Below are 17,915 nucleotides of genomic sequence, written 5' to 3' on the forward strand. Positions count from 1 at the left end.
TGGCCGGCCCGCACCGCCCGGGCAAAAAAGAGAAATCAGTCAGGGACTGTGAGGTACCTTCCCCCCCGGGAAGGCATCGTGCACAGATGCCCTCCCAGGAAATCCGGGACCCCGGGTCTCCGCAGGCCGCACAGCGGGACAGCCGCGGCATCGGGATCGCTGCAGGAGAAAAGAAAAAGCCACGGGGGGGGGCCACGCGCACAAAGGCGCCGCTGCGGGGGGGGCCCGGTCGGCCCGCACTGCCCGCTGTCTGAAAATAGAGGAGGGTGCCGCGGGGGGGCCTTCCTGGCCACACGACCCGCCCCAGACATCTTTCCCTAAATGGCTCAGCAGCCCATGAGGAGCTGTAAAATGGCCGCGGGTGAGGGAGTAAAGAGCGAAGAGGCCGGCTCCACCAGCTTTCGCGGGCACCGGGGGCTGAGCTGTAAAGGGAAAAAAAAACTACAAAGGAAAAACAAACTTACCCCTGGCTGCAACGAGAAATAAACAGCAAGGCCGCAGAGAAGAGACAAGGAAGATAAGCCACTCCCCAGGAGTTGAAAGAACTCTGCCTTTTTTTTTTTTTTTTTTTAAACTTAATACAAACTTGATACAAACTTGATCCACAGAAAAAGACAACAACAAGCCATAATCAAGCAAGAAAGTGAAGGAAAGGAGGGGAAGCCTGATTCCCCTACTCGCATCTGCTGGAGTCAGAAGATACTGAACTCCTGCAGAGGGGGTAGTAGTATATATGGATACGCCCCCTCAAAGCTTGTGCTGACTCCATCTGCTGGATTGGGGACATAACCCACTGTCTGGACTGATCCAGGTACGTACAGGGAACACCCAATTCTTTGGGTGTACTATTGTCAAACGCCTGTTAGGACATATTGACAGGCTGATGGCACCCATAACAAGGAAGCCTAAATGCCTTGCCCAGTGAGTTGCTTGTCATTTGGGCATCTCAACCTTGCATTCCCTCTAATTGGAGCTGTTTGGAGGCTCAGGGTGAATTACCTCCTCCTGATTTTACTAAGCCTTGTTCTTTGCAGCCTGGTGCAGGAATGGAAAAAGAGCTGCCAGAAGAGTCACCTGATTTTGGAGCACCCCTAACTGGGTCGTCAGCGGGGGAAAGTAGTTCATTGGACACATGACAATTGCCTCCTGGTTTTGGCATGGATCATTCTGTCTTTTCTTGGGTAGAATTTTTTCAAGGAATGCACGCCTAACAAGTCGGGATCACAAGCGATGAAATCCCGTACAACTGATGTTGTGGGTAAGCATCAGGGTATGCCCGGAGCCAATCTTCCCTACCTACTTTTCTTTTGATCCCCATTGCAGAATCTTAACATCCATTCAGCTGTTTCCAACTTCAGTCATGCATATGGACAAATGGACAGATGCACCCTTAACAATAGGTGCCTCACTCTAATTAAATGTTATTAAAAATTGAGAAAAACCTTAGCAGCCTAAACACTTTCTTGCCTTAAATGCATTAATATGTCATGCAGTATTAAGCATAATTAGCATTACAGATAGATGGCCCATATTTGGAAAACCATTCCCTTGTAACTACCCCCTTAAAGTTAGACATCTAAGGTACTTAGTTGCACATGTGGAACGTGAGGGGAAAATGTCTCAAAATGTGTTAGATGTCAAATAAATGCCAACAGGAATTCCCAATTACAGATCACTATACTTTTTCTTTTGACTGCTGCAGCACACTGAGCTGATGATTTCAATGTATTATCAACCAAGACGCCTAGATCTTTTTCCTGGGTGGTAGCTCTAATATGGAACCTAACATTGTGTAACTACAGCAAGGGTTATTTTCCCTATATGCATCACCTTGCACTTTTCCACATTCAATTTCATCTGCCATTTGGATGCCCAATCTTCCAGTCTCACAAGGTCCTCCTGCAATTTATCACAATCTGCTTGAGATTTAACTACTCTGAATAATTTTGTATCATCTGCAAATCTGATTACCTCACTTGTCATATTCCTTTCCAGTTTCCGACTTGTGAACAATCTAGAATTATTAATACTGATGCTTTTAGGAGCCTTGCCCCTGCTTTCCTTCCCCTTTCCCAGCATTTGAAACCAATGAAAGGGCCTAATGTGACATGCCATTCCACCCCTCCCCAGCAAACTCTAAGGGGACACTCCCCACCCCATCAGCTCAGCTAAATCCGAGGGGGACCCCCACCCCCACCATCAGATCTCTTGACAATTTGAAATGTCTTATGTGGCCCACCTCTGAAAAGTATGAGGACCCTGCTTTAAAAGTTAATCATCTGTGCAACATTTTAAAGGTGTCAGTCACCTCTGTCATAAATCTTTGGGATTGGGATAGGTATTACTCCAGAGCCAGAGAAAAGATAACATTTTTTTCGTTAGTTTCTCTCTGTATTTGCTCATAACAGCCCAACTGTTTTGGTAGCTGTTACAATGTGTTTTGCAGGGAGGACATTTGAGCCTTACCTGAAGCTCATCTGTAGAATCCTTGCGGTTTGTAGGAACTCTCATACCTGAGAGCTGAGCTTGAGCCCGGGCTAGAGCTGCACTTCTGACTCCACTTTGTTGCATTTTTGTTACTGCAAAGCAAAATTAAAATATTAGTAACATGTGAAACTAGTTAAACAATGGAAGATGCTCAACAGATGGCTTGCACACTAACTGAGAAGCACATTTTGCTTGTTCTTTGACAATTACCCTTAAAATTTGGAATCTGATACTCACCTTCAGAAACTTTGCTGACACTACTGATTTAGTAGGCGTTGGATGTCTGTAGATTATTGCATGGTGGGAGATGGACCAAATCTTATAATTTGGGTTAAAAAACAGTGGATTTGGAGGGGAGTTAAATCTAATCTGATGTGTCTATTTTGTTTCATATCAGCTTGAACCTTTAAATCAATAAGTTTCATATAGAACTCATAGAGCCTACCTTCTAGGATATGTGTGCATATATATGCACACATATCCTAGAAGGTAGGGCGAAGAGGGGAACTCCCTCCCTGTGAACATACACCTTGAACCAGCAGGTCTAGAAACGGAAGACCCCAGCAATCCACTATTAACCGAAACACCTCATTTGACAATTCCCATTCTCCTGGATCCAGAATCTGTCTACTGAGAAAGTCTATTACATTGTCTTTTCCTGCAATGTATGAGGCTGAGATTTCCTGAAGATAAACTTTCGTCCATTCCATAAGCTGTGCTATTTCCTGCGATACTTGCTGGCTCTTGGTTCCTCCCTGCCATTGATGTAAGCCACTGTAGTTGCATTGTCGACATTATCCGGACCGCTCAACCCTGCAATCTGTTGCCGAACTGCAAGCATGCCAACTGGACCACAAGGGCTTCCAGCTGATTGAATTTCCAGAAAACCTCTTCTGCACTTCAGGGTCTTTGTGCTGTCAGCTCCTAACAGTGAGCTCCCCAACCCTGGAGGCTCGCATCTCTCATGAGTACTAGCCAGTCTGGTAATCTTAGGGAAAATTCCTCTCTTAGATGATCCGCTTGTAACCACCACTGTAGTTGAGAACAAACCTCCATCGGCAGGTGGAGTAGAATCGAATAGTCTTGAGACTGTCGGCTCCAAGACAGCAGAGTGCGCTGAAGAGGACGCATATGCGCCCTCACCCAAGGCATCACCTCCAGGGTCACCGCAATCAATTCAAACACCTGAAGATAACACCACACTGTTGGGCATATTGTGGTCATCAATCGACATACCTGTGCCATCAGCTTCTGAATACAGCGCTCTGGCAGGAACACCCTGCCCTGTTTCATGTCGAACTGAACACCGAGATACTCTAGTGACTGTGATGGCTGACGATTGCTCTTGGCCAGGTTCATGACCCAAACTAGCTTCTGCAACAATGTCATCACCTTGTGTGAGATCTGGAGGCTCTCTTCCAGACTCTTGGCCCAACTCAGCCAGTCGTCCAAGTAGGGGTGTACCAGGATCCCATCTTTTCTCAACTCTGCTGTCGCCGCCGCCGCCACCACCACTTATCTTGGAAAAGGTTCTGGGTGCAGTGACCAAACCAAAAGGTAGCCACTTGAAGATGATGCCACAAAACCGAGGAACGCAGAAATCGTTGATGCTCTAGTTGGATGAGAATATGCAAGTATTGGACAGATCCAGAGACGTCAGTAACTCCCGACTGTACTGCCATTATCCCTGAGCGCAAGGTTTCTATGCGTGAACAAGTCACTCGCAAAGGACGATTGACTCCTTTGACATCCAGGATGGGACAAAGAGCCCTCCTTCTTGGGCACCACAAAATAAATGGAATATTGGGCCATATTTTCTTGAGACATAGGCACTCGAATCACAGCCCACAGGTTGAGGAAGTCTTGAAAAACGTAACCTCCACTGTCTATCTCTTCTGTGGAGAGTTGCAGGGAGACACCATGAACACCTGTACCTTCAAGGAATTAAGGGCCAAACCCTTAATCAACCCATCTTGCAAAAAATACAAAATGAGCGGGATCTTAACTGAACGAGAATAAACCCCTCATTTCTCAAATGAAGCCTCAAACACTCAAACCCGAACATAGGCCAAGGAAGTGGAGAACTTTCACGCTCGAAGCAGAGTGGAAATCAAAGCAGTGGAGTATCCAAGCTTCAGCAACTGAACCCCTTTCAAGGGCCATACCATAAGACAAAATCAAGTTGGATCTTCGTGAATAATAGGCCCCTGCCGCTGCAGATCCCTGTGGACCGGTAACTGAAGAGAAGAGTCCACCAGAAGCCTCCATAGATCTATATACCATGGCCTCCTGGGCCAATCTGGTGCCACCAGAAGCTCCATCCCTGTGTGTCTCTTGATCCTACAAATCATTCTGCCCAACATAGGCCACGAGGGAAATGCACACGGAAGCTTGCCTTCCAGCCATTCCTACATGAGGGCATCAATGCCCAAAGACTTCCTATCTGTGACTGAAGAAGCGAGGAACCTTTGCAATATATGTCACCAGCAAGTCTAGAAACAGGATGCCTCAGTGGCCCACGATGAGCTGGAACATTTCGTTTGACATCTCCCATTCTCCTGGATCCAGACTCACTCTGCTGAGAAAGTCGGCTCTTAAATTGTCTTTTCCTATAACGTGTAAGGCTGAAATCTCCTTCCATCCATTCCATGAGTTAGGCTATTTCATGCAACACTTGCTGGCTCTTGGTTCATCCTTGGCAATTGATGTAAGCCACTGTCGTCGCATAGTCTGACATTATTTGGACCGCTCAACCCTGCAAGCAGTTGATGAATTGCAAGCATGCCAACCGAATAGCACAGGATTCCTTCTGATTGATTCTCCAGAGAGACTCTTCTGTTTTCCAATGCCCCTGCACTGTCAAGTCCTGACAGTGAGCCCCCAACCCTGGAGAATGTCATCTGGCATGAGTACTAGCCAGTCTGTGTTCTTAGGGTAATGCCCTTGCTTAGATGATTTGCTTGCAAACACCACTGCATTTGGATGCTGATCTCCACCAGAAAGTGAAGCCATACTGAATAGTCCTGAGACTGTGGACTCCAAAGTGCAAGCAGTGGGTGCTGAAGAGAACGTATATGAGCCCTAGCCCTAGGAACCACCTCTAGGGTGGTTGCCATCAACGTGAGCACCTGCAGATAAGACCATACCGTCGGGGGTACTGTGTCTGTCAATAGTCACACCTGCGCCATCAGTTTCTAAATGCATGCCTCCGGTAGGAACACCCTGCCTTGTTTTGTGTCGAAAGAACACCAAGATACTCCAGTAACTGGGATGGCTGCAGATTGCTCTTGGCCACGTTCACCACTCAACCTAGTTCCTGTAGCAAGGTGATCACCTTGTACGAGACCTGAAGACTCTCTTCCTTACTCTAGGCCCAAAATGCCAATCATCTAAATACAGGTGGAGGAGTATGCCATCATTTCTCAACACTGCCGCTACCACCATTGTGACCTTGGAGAAGGTTGTGGGCATGGTGACCAAACCTAAGGATAGCACTCAGAACTGATAATGTTGCTCCAAAACAGCAAAATGCAGAAAACGTTGATGCTCCAGCTGGATGGGAATATTCAAGGTATGCCTCTGACAAATCCAGAGACATATAGAAACTCCCTGTCTGAAAGGTTCCCTATGCAGAAATGAGTCACTCGCAAAAAGGAAAATTGGTTCTTACCGGCTAATTTTTCGTTATTGTAGTGCCACGGATCAGTCCAGCCTGCTGGGTTATGCCTCCCTTCCAGCAGGTGGAGACAGAGAATAAACTGAAAAGGCACCCCCTGATAACCCAGTGTGCCATCTGCGATCCTTCAGTATAATCAATATCCAAGCAGAATGAAAAAACAATTTAACAATTTAACAGCCAATGACGACCAAAAAAACTAATAACAAATGGTCCCAACTTGCTGAACTATGTACCCGCAAGGAGTGTAGATTCTTCCATTCTTCACTCACTAGCCTATAATCGTCACATCTTCAAATCTCCTGTGCAGGAAGAAAAGGAAAGAAAACCAACAGACTTACCAGACTATCTGGGCGGGCATCTGGACTGATCCGTGGTACTACAGGAATGAAAATTAGCAGGTAAGAACCAATTTTCCTTTCCATGTACGTACCCGGATCAGTCCAGACTGCTGGGATGTACCCAAGTCGTGTTAACTGAGGTGGGACCCCGGTAAGTCCCACTCGGAGCACTCCACTACCAAAACAATCTGTATCTGGAGCTCGGACGTCCAAGTGGTAACGCCTAGCAAAGGTGTGCAAAGATTTCCAAGTCGCCGCTCGGCAAATCTCCTGAGGAGAAACACTGACTCTCTGCCCAAGATGCCGCCTGAGATCTGATAGAATGTGCTTTAAGACCATCAGGCACCGATCGGCCCTTACATATGTACGCCAACGCAATGGATTCTTTTAACCATCGAGCAATAGTAGCCTTTGACACATTCTGTCCCTTCTTAGGACCACTCCATAAAACAAAAAGAATGATCTGACAACCGAAAGGCATTAGTCACTTCTAAGTATCTGAGAAGTACCCAACGAACGGTCCAATTTTCTCAACTCCTGAGCTTGAGAATCGCGATCCAAAATCTGAAAAGGCAGGTAACTCAATGGACTGATTCATATGAAGGCCGACACCACCTTCATAAGGACGGCAACCGTTCGAAGTGAAACTCCGAGTTTGAGAACCGTAGAAACGGCTCCCGGCAAGACAACGCCTGAATCTCTGATATCCGTCTTGCCGAACAAATAACCACGAGAAACACTGTTTTAAGCGTCAAATCTTTCAATGCTTGCCCGCTTAAGAGGCTCAAAGGGCATGCCACATAGCGCCTGTAGAACCAGGTTCAAAACTCCACAAAGGAAAGACTGGTTGTACCGGTGGATTCAGAGTGTTTGGCTCCCTTCAGAAAACGTGCCACATCCGGATGCCCCGCAAGGGAAGTACCGTCCACTTTACCTCGCAAGCAGCCCAAGGCTGCTACCTAAACATGAAGCGAACTGTATGCCAAACCTTTCTTCAGGCCTTCCTGTAAGAACGCGAGAATGTGTACTACCATGGCCCCTTCGCGGAGACACCTAGAAACCACTACAACCAGGAATCAAAAACCTTCCAAACTCGTACATAGGTAAGCGAAGTGGAAGTCTTACGAGTGCGATGCAGAGTAGAAATCACCACCTCAGGATACCCTTTTTTCCTCAGCTGGCACCTCTCATAAGCCAAGCCGCTAGACAGAAGCGATCCACCTGAATCAAAAAATACTGGGACCCTAACGAAGAAGGTTCGGAAGATGACCGAGAAACAAGGGGCCGTCTACCGCCAAGTTGATGAAGTCTGCTGCGAACCATGGCCTCCGTGGCCACTCTGGAGCTACGAGAACTACCGGCCCTCGGTGTGACTCTATCCGTCTCAGCACCCCTTGCCCACCAGAGGCCAAGGAGGAAACACATATAGAAGTATGTCGCGGGCCAGGGAAGGACTAGGGCATCTACCCCTTCTGCGGCTGAAGAACCGGACCACCTTTGCGTTCAATTGCGTCACCATCAAGTCCAGGTGGGGAACTCCCCACCGCCAGATCAAGAGCTGCATCGCCTCCTCGGACAGCTCCCACTCCCCGCAGTCTAGCTGCTGACAACTGAGAAAGTCTGCCTAGATGTTGACCACCCCGGCTATGTGAGAGGCTGCCAGAGGAAGCAGATTCCGTTCCGCCCATACCATAAGCTTGCCTGCTTCAGCGGCCACCGGCCATCTCCGTGTCCCTCCTTGTCGGTTGATGTACGCCACTGTGGTGGCATTGTCAGAGAAGATTCGCACCAACTGATGATGGACAAGGGGAAGGAAGCTGCGCAAAGCCAGACGAACCGCTCTGGTTTCCAAACGATTGATGGACCATTTGGACTCTTGAACCGACCACTGACCTTGAGCGGAGCGCGACTGACAAACTGCCCTCCAACCGGAGAGACTGGCATCCGTTGTCACAATCAGCCACTGTGGATTCTCCAAATCCATCCCCTGTTATAAATGCTCCAGTACTAGCCACCACTCGAGACTGCTTCTGGCTGGATCCAGGAGAGGCAAGCGGAGGTGAAACTCCTCGGACTTGGGATCCCAACGGGAAAGTAACGCCCTCTGTAAAAGGCCTCATATGAGTGAATGCACATGGGACCAAATCCAGAGTAGAAGCCATAGAACCAAGAACCTGTAAATAGTCCCAAATGCTGGGCAAGGGGAGGGCCATCAGGCGGCGAACCGGAGACATCAGCTTGTTCATTCTCTGTACTGGAAGGAAAACCTTGCCCACCACCGTGTCGAAACGGGCCCCTAGGAATTCCAATGCTTGCGATGGAATCAGATGACTCTTGGGAAAGTTGACCACCCAGCCGAGTGACTGAAGCCGCAGAAACAACGACTGAACTGCCTGTCCGTAAAGGTGTTGTGACTTCGCCAGAATCAGCAAGTCATCCAAATAGGGATGAACCAGAATCCCCTCTCGCCGAAGAGACGCTGCTACCACCACCATTACTTTGGTGAACACGCGAGGCACCGTCGCCAGACCGAACAGGAGCGCTTGAAACTGATAATGTTCTCCTAGCACCATGAACCGGAGAAACCTTTGATGATTCTCCTGCATGTCGATACGCAGCTACGCCTCCGTCAGATCCAAAGAGGCCAAAAATTCGCCTTTGTGGACAGCCGCAGACGGACCTCAAGGTTTCCATGCGAAAACGCAGAATCTGAAGAGCCCTGTTGACCTTCTTTAATTCCAGGATGGGACGGAATGAGCCCTCCTTCTTGGGAACAACAGAGTAAATGGAATATCTGCCGGTCCTGCACTCTCCCGGTGGGACTGGAACGATTGCTCCCAGGTCTTTCAAATGAGCCAGGGTCTGGAGTACCACTTGCCTTTTTGTCAGAGACCCACAAGGAGATACCAAGAAAAGATCCCGCAGTGGGCGAGCAAAATCTAAAGCGTAACCGCGATTTATAATGTCTAAGACCCATTGATCTGACGTGATCTTGAACCATCCCTCTCGAAAGAGAGAGAAGGACGGCCCCCCCTGTCACCAGGACGGAGGAAATGGGGCCGGCGCAACCTTCACTGAGCTGACTTGGTGTTGGAGAATCCTTGGGAAGTTCCGTCTCAGGGAGGCCGCCTGCCTCGAAAGGAACGTGCCCAAGCCTGGGATCTCGATGGAACCTGCCGAGGGGGGGAACTACAGGGCCCTAGCTGACCAAAAGCGCTGCTGGACCCAGAAATGCCCCCTATAGGAATTGAAAGGACGAGTAGACCTGGTCTTGTCCTCCGGCAATTTGTAAACCTTGTTCTCTCCCAATTCCTTGATAAGATTTTCCAGATCGTTTCCAAATAAAAGTTTCCCTTTAAATGGGAAGGATCCCAACTGAGACTTGGAAGAGGCATCCGATGACAAATTGCGCAAAGTAATCTCCTGCTGCCACCACGGATGACATTGTACCGGATGGAAGCTGCAGCCGTATAAGCGACTGCAGCTTCCATCCGGTCCGCCTGTTCCGCCTCTGCCGGGGGCAGTTCCTGTGCCGTAAGTAGTTGCTGTATCCATCTAAGGGTGGCTCTCTATATGAAACTACTGCAGACGGCCACCCTAACCCCAAGAGCCGACACTTCGAAAATTCTCTTAAGCAGGATCTCGAGCTTCCTGTCCTGCAGATCTCTGAGGGCGTTTCCGCCCATCACTGGAATGGTAGTATGCTTGGCAATGGCCGATATGGCCGAATCCACTTTAGGAATCTTAAGGAGCTCCAAAAATTCATCCGGGAGCGGGTAAAGCTTCTCCATGGCCCTGCTAATGCGAAGTGTGGCTTCTGGGGCGTCCCATTCCCGAGTCATGAGCTGCAAGAGGCTTGGGTGGAACAGAAAGGATCTAGGAAGAGCGCGAAGACCGGACAACACCGGATCCCCCGGATGCCGATCCGCCACCGATTGGGGAATTGGCAAATCCAGCTCTGTAAGCACATGCGGAATTAGAGGATTTAGCTCATCCCTCCTAAACTTTTCAAACAAACAAAAATTTTCAAACAACCCACGAACACTATTCAACATAGTTAAAAATCTGACTAAGGATAAAGCAGATATGCCCCAAGCCCCACAAGAGAACAAATGCAACGACCTAGCACACTATTTCTCAGACAAAATCACAAACCTTAAAGCAAAGATTCCGTTCCTAACAAAACAGGAAATCACGATGCAAAAAAGAGATGTGACACAATTCTCCACATTCGACAAGGTATCCCAGTCTGAAGTTGAATGCATGATAAAAAAACTGAATCCAGCACCACATAAAATTGACACCATTCCCACCACAGATATAAAAAAACTAGCTGATATAACCTCATACACACTAACCAAAATAATTAACCTATCACTCAGTGAAGGAGTTATGCCAGACTCACTCAAAAATGCAATAATAAAACCAATTCTGAAAAAGAAAAACAGTGACCCGTCTTAAGTAACTATAGACCTGTTTCAAACTTGCCCATGATCGCAAAATTAATAGAAAAAGCAGTACAAAAGCAACTAGCAGAACATCTAGACAACAATAACATACTCTTTCCATCACAACATGGCTTCAGAAAACACTATAGCACCGAAACATTACTAATCTCTCTAACAGATACCGTACTTCGCGGATTTGACAGTGGAAACACTACATCATGATACTACTAGATCTGTCCGCAGCATTTGACACAGTAAACCATGACATACTATTGAAAAGACTGGAAGAAATTGGATTACAAAACAATTAAATGGTTCATTTCCTACCTTAACAATAGATCTTACCAGGTACAGATAAAAAACTCAATATCAGACAAAATCACACTAAAGACAGGAGTCCCCCAGGGTTCGGCACTTTCAGCAACTCTATTTAACATTTACATGCTCCCCCTCTGCCACCTACTAGCTGGTCTAGGTGTCATACACTACATATATGCTGACGACATTCAATTAATTCTACCAATTGAAGAATCAATTGAAAAAACACTAAACTTTGCAATGCTATACCTAGACATAATTAAACAACTATTAAACCAAATGGAACTAGTAATCAACATTGAAAAAACAGAATTTATACATCTTGAACGAAAAAACATCGAAAGAATTCAAAATCCCATTCGACTTAAAAATGACAAATCAGTAGAGTTAACTGATAAAGCTAGAAACCTAGGAGTATAGACACAGAACTGAGCCTTAAGCAACACATATCAATAAAAACAAGAGAAGGCTACGCCAAACTAATGGTCCTTAGAAGACTAAAACCCTTATTAAATCAGGAACACTTTCGTACAGTACTACAAGCTTTAATATTTGCCAGCATGGACTACTGTAACACACTTTTCCTAGGATTACCATACACCACTATCAGGCCACTGCAAATACTACAGAACTCGGCTGCCAGAATACTTACTGGTAAAGGCAGAAGAGATCAGATCACCCAAACACTTGCCGATTTACACTGGCTCCCAATAGAACAGAGAATTCAAGTTAAAACACTATGCACAGTTCATAAGCTAATAAATGACGAAAATTCTGACTGACTAAACACCGCATTACGACTACATGTCCCTCAAAGAAATCTCAGATCGGCCAATAAAGCTCTGCTAACCATACCCTCAGTCAAAACAGCAAAGTTGACCCAAGTTAGAGAGAGAGCACTATCTTTGGCAGGACCATTATTATGGAACACATTACCACTAGAATTAAGACTAATGAAAGAACTAAAACTCTTCAAAAAAGGCTTAAAAACATGGCTCTTCAAAAAAGCATTTCACAGTAAGGTAGCGGAATAACACATACACAAAGCAGGAAGTCACCAAGAAAAAGCAGTATTGCTTATTTTTGTTATTCTCTCACAATTAAGTATTCAATTATAAAGACAGTTAATAGTAAATGGTAACCACACCCATTCCCATTTAGAGTATATTATTGAACTATGTAACCGTATAATAATGGCACACTTTGGATAACTTAGAAACCACATATTTGTGCCTAACTGTAAACCGTTGTGATGGTGCTCTACTATACGACAGTATAGAAAAGTTTTAAATAAATAAATAAATAAAAAATAAACAGTCTGAGCACCCGTGGATCATCCCCCTCAACCGGAGCGGAAGAATCCACGTTGTCGCCCGGATCCTGATCAGGGTCTTGGGGCATGGGGTCTGGCGATGGAGCTGGCGTCGTCCCTGCATCAGGAACCGGCTGAGGTAAAGGAGCCCGAGGTGCTTCCAGAGGGTCAGCAGGCCTGGGTCTCTTTGATAGAGGAGGTTGCTATAAAGACAAATCAGCTTCTGCCTCCATATAAGCTTTATGTAAGAGCAGCACAAATTGTGATAAAAAAGGGTGCTGTCTCTTTAAGGCCCTCCCCGTTGGAGAGGAGGAAGGGGGAGGAGGCAGAGGAAAATCTCCTCCACCGGAGCCCTGAGGATCCTCTTGAGTGTGAGTCACTCAAAATGGCTGCCGTTCCCGCTGAGGAGAAATGTCCTGCACCCGTTTGACAACCCTTCACGGCCGCGGGAGAGATCTTCTGCCTTCCAGAGGCAGATGAGAAGGGCCCTCGCCCCCAGGGAAGCAGCGCGAACACAAACTGTCGCGGGAAAGTCGCACTGCCGACTCTCCACACGCAGAGCACTGCACTCCCCGCGGCATGGCAGTTACCTTCGCGAAAAAAAGTCTGCCTGGGTAGAGATTCTACCCCTTCTGGAGGCCCGGGAAAAGAAGCAGGCTGGCTTGGTAGTTTTGTTTTTTTTTAAACCGAGCAGGGGAATGACAATGTCCCTGAATGCAGAGGAATGAAGCGTCTCTGCCTCGTAGGGGAGAGGGACCAGCCCACCGGTAAATCTCCCCTACTCACCGGGCTGCCACTGACTCTCCAGGTAAATAAGCTGAAAGACCTCAAAGTCTAGCTGTGCCTGCTTAGAAGTCTATTTAAAGTAAGTAAGAGGAATCTGAACTCCCAAACTGTATAATAATGAAAGAAAATCCCTTTCCTTTTTTTTTTGTACTCACTATCCCATTGATCTAGTCATTTGGCCACAAATCATATAAAAAACATTCTTGAATAAATAATAATCAATTTAGTAAGACCAGGACCGCAGGTTATGCTGTCTTCCACCTGCTGGAGTCAGAGAAATACTGAAGGATCGCAGATGGCACACTGGGTTATCAAGGGGTGCCTTTTCAGTTTATTCTCCGACTCCACCTGCTGGAAGGGAGGCATAACCCAGCAGTCTGGACTGATCCGGGTACGTACAGGGAATGACGGTTGAATCCCTTGAGGTCCAGGATGGGGCGAAAGGAACCCTCCCTTCTTGGGAACAATGAAATAAATGGAATATCGGCCCATATTTTCTTGTGACATCGGCATTGGATCACAGCCCGCAGGCTGAGAAGCCTTGACAAAATACACTCCACTGCCTGTCTCTTCTGCGGAGACTTGTAGGGAGACGCCATGAAAATGCCCAGAGGAAAGCTGAGAAACTCCAGAGTATAGCAGACTCTTATCACCTCCAGAACCCACTGATCTAATGTGATCTTGACCCACCTCCGATAAAAAAAAAAGAAACACAGGCAACCCCCTATCTCCTTTTCCCAGGGTTGGGTCAGCACACCTTTGCTGAGGGAGTCTGGGGACACTGCCGCTCAAGCCTGCGACCCGTCTGGGCTGCCTGGGACGAAAGGACTCAGACTTACCCAAAGGTCAAGCCCTCTGAGAAGCCCAAGCACGACCTCTCGCTCTGAATGAGGGCGGCACCTGTTTTTTATCCTCTGATAACAGAGGAACCTGGGACTCACCCCACTTATTAGCCATTTTTTCCAACTCACTCCCAAATAAGAGTGATCCTTTAAAGGGCAATTTCATAAGATTAGACTTTGAAATTGTATCAGCCGACCAATTCCTCAGCCAAAGCTGATGCCTGGCCGCTATCGCCAAACCCACCCCTCTGGCAGAAGTACGGACCAGATCACAGCCCACATCTGCCAAAAAGGTGGCTGCTGATACCATCACTGCCCTGGAATTCAAACCAGATTCATCAACTTCCTAAGAGAAAAGCAAGCAAGTGTGAGCCAGCAGGGAGCAGCAAGAGGTTATCTGTAAATTCATTGCCACCACCTCAAAGGTCTGCTTAAGGATAGCCTCAAGTCTCCTATCCTGCACATTCTTCAATGCCTCTCCCCCTTCTACAGCGATAGTCGTCTGCTTGGTGACAGTACAAACCAGTGCATCCACTTTTGAAAAGCGCAATTGTTCTCTTGCCACCGGATCCAAGGGATACAGCACTTCCAAGGCTCGTCCCCCTTTAAAATTAGCTTCCGGGGCGCCCCATTCAAGATTAATCAATTCTTGAACAGCATCCATAATGGGGGAAGAAATATTATGCTTTACGCAAAGAAATTAAAATGAGATTTTTCTTTGGCTCAGATATGGAATAAGCACCTGGCACCCCCAGCATCTTAAATCTCTGGGAGATCAGAGCCGGCAACTCATCTCTATGAAACAAACGCAACATTGTTCTATATGACTCCAACCCCGGAGGAATTTTCCCATCCTTTAGGGAGTAAGGATCACCTTCATCATCCATGCCAACTGGGTGCCTATCAGCGTGACCTGCAGTAGGTCTAGACATACTCCGACCCATACCAGCGACACTAGGCATGAGGGGATCCGTAGCCTGCCATCCTGCAGCCCTTGAAAAAAAATTTCACCCAAGAAAAGGCAGAAGGATACCAGCTCCTCGGGGGCCCTCTGCTTTATTTCAGGTGCCTTACAGGGATCAGGGTACTCGCTCCTCGAGGGCCTGCTCTCACTGCCTGTACCATCTTCATCAACCTGGTGGAATCGCATACCTACAGCAACCATCTAGTGAGTAATCTAACTCTCAGTCTATCTCATCCACAGCACTGCCTTGCTGGGAGACCTGCACCGGAATCTCCCTATACCAGCGGGGCAAGAAGGCTCCCCTCTGCCGAGGGTCCTGAGACTGCTACCGTGTTTCCCCGAAAGTAAGACAGCGTCTTACTTTCTTTTTACCCCAAAAAGTCCCACTATGTCTTACTTTCAGGGTATGTCTTATATTGGAAAAAACCTGTAAGACATCCCCCGAAAGTAAGATGTAGTGTTCAAAAAAAAAAAAAGTTTTTTAAATACCTGTCGGAGGGCCACATGGGTCCAGGCGGCCGGCGGGAGCCGGGTGGTCGCGTGTTAAATCTAGGCCGCGGGCGGGTGGGCGCGCGTTAGTTCGAGACGGCCGGCGGGCGGCCTCGTGTTACATCTAGGCCGGGTCGCACAGGCGCGCATTCATTCAGTGCCGGTGGGGGCTGCCTCGGCAGCCCCCACCGGCAGTGAATGAATGCGCGCACAGGCCCACAGCGCCTGTGCGACCCCTGCGATTCGGCGCTGGGGGCTGCCGGTGGGGGCTGCTTTCGGCGCTCAAGGCAGTCACATGCCGTGACATCACAGCATGTGACTGCCTTGAGCGCCGAAAGCAGCCCCCACCGGCAGTGAATGAATGCGCGCCTGTGCGACCCGGCCTAGATGTAACACGCGGCCGCTCGCCGCCCGCCGGCCGTCTCGAACTAACGCGCGTCCACCCCCCCCCCCCCCGGGAACAAGCGCCCACCCGCCCGCGGCCTAGATTTAACACGCGACCACCCGGCTCCCGCCGCCAGCCGCCTGGACCCACGCGGCCCTCCGACAGGTATTCAAAAATAATTTTTTTTTGAACACTACGTCTTACTTTCGGGGGGTGTCTTACATTAGCCGACCCCCCTAAAATTCCCACTACGTCTTACTATCAGGGGTGTCTTACTATCGGGGAAACACGGTACATCCAGACTGCCTCACTACTGCCACCTCTGGTGGTATCCTTCAAAGCTGTTTAATAAAAGAATTAACTCTGGGTTTGTGCGTCCTAAGTCTAGCCTAGTACCTGTGGCTCCTCACAGGGCTCCTCCCTGTGGGCATAGTCATCTGCCACAATACCCAAGGATCCACCCAAACACCGCTTAACCATAACACCTTGCACTACTGACACACAGGGGGCAGCAGGCTGTGATACCTGAATAGGGCAAGCAGCACAAAGAGTAAGACATTTAGGTTTTTTTTGCTACGATGCCATGGATAAATACCTTCTAGCAGCACGCTCACAAAAGCATCTTACAATTGTGCACCCAGCTGTGTGCCTGCACAAACGAGCCTGGACAGGGTACCCAAAAACAAGCTTGTCCAATAAGCACACACTACGGATGCCTAAAATGTAGGTGCCCACCTGCATGCCTAACTGCGAGCCTACCCAAGCGCACACCCGGGCACGCAAATGCGAACTGTCAGATTGGGGTTTTTTTTGGGACCATCCTAGACACTGTTTCGTGACAGACTTATGCGTAGAAGAGTGTGCGAACCCGCCATGGCCTATCATGCAGCGTCTAAGCAAAGCCTGAGAGCAGGGCCTAGCTAAAAAAGCTGTTCAACCCGACAAGCAGCCACGACTCCCCAAGTTCCCCCAGAGACGGGAACGGATGTCAGATCGGCGATGCCAAGCTCGGAGACCAGAAGAGGAATGGAATCCCTAAAATTATCTCCCCCCCCTTTTTTTTTTTATTATTATATTTTCCTGAGCTCAGCCCGTCCTGGCCGAGTATAGAGTCAGTCTCCAGCTGCAGGGGGCAAGGGCAAAGGCCTTCACTGCCGTGCACGGCTTCCTGCAGCAGCAAGCCTCTCAGCTGTTTGTCTCTCTAAAGTCCATGTTGGAAAACCAGCTATTGGACCAAGACACTCTAAGGACAGAGGGATCTGCAGATATCACCTCAGGAAAACTTGACAGAGAGGGACTATAAGGTATCACCACAAGAGAGTGGGGTGAATTAGTTTCCTTCTTTTCTCCTTCTAAATTTTTTTTTAAAGCAGTCCCCAGTAGGGAGATGTACGTCCATCATCTGCTGGAGATGGAGAATATTGGTGGGTTGATGTCAGTGCAGGGGTTTATATATACCATGACAACAACTTTGCTCTGTCTCCATCTGCTGATAGAGGTGCATAACCCACTAGTGTGGATTAACCAGTCTGAATGCTAAGAAACCAGGCCTTTGAATTGCGCAGAAAGCCTGGTGCAAAAATATAAAAAAACCATCTAGGGAAAATCCCCTGAGAAAGACAATCCTGGGCTTGGAAGGGCATCCTTAGCCACCTCTTCCTCAGGAAATAACACTGGAGGGGATCCCCAAACTCGGCTACCAGTGCATGAGGGAGCAATTGACCCATGATAGTTAAATCAGACATGGAGGTTGCTCCTACTGAAACCACGATCTCACAGGCCACTGCCGGCCTGTGTTCTGAATGAGTGGCAGTCCCCAATTCCATCTCTGAGACTGCAGAGGACCTGGCAGTCAATTCCGAGGCTT

The 17,915-nt window shown here is 48.0% G+C and overlaps 1 protein-coding gene across 4 annotated transcripts in view; it reads right to left on the bottom strand.

The window, feature by feature from the left end:
- C8H19orf44 (chromosome 8 C19orf44 homolog) overlaps positions 1–17,915 on the bottom strand; it is a 151,149-nt gene that overhangs the window by 123,542 nt on the left and 9,692 nt on the right. For all 4 annotated transcript variants that reach the window (XM_029614218.1, XM_029614216.1, XM_029614217.1 and 1 more), the window contains exon 3: positions 2,467–2,579. In XM_029614218.1, the coding sequence (XP_029470078.1) occupies positions 2,467–2,571 (105 nt within the window). In that variant the 5' untranslated portion in view covers positions 2,572–2,579. The remainder of the gene's footprint in view (positions 1–2,466; positions 2,580–17,915) is intronic.

Source organism: Rhinatrema bivittatum, chromosome 8 (genome assembly GCF_901001135.1).
Source record: "Rhinatrema bivittatum chromosome 8, aRhiBiv1.1, whole genome shotgun sequence".
NCBI lineage: Eukaryota > Metazoa > Chordata > Amphibia > Gymnophiona > Rhinatrematidae > Rhinatrema > Rhinatrema bivittatum.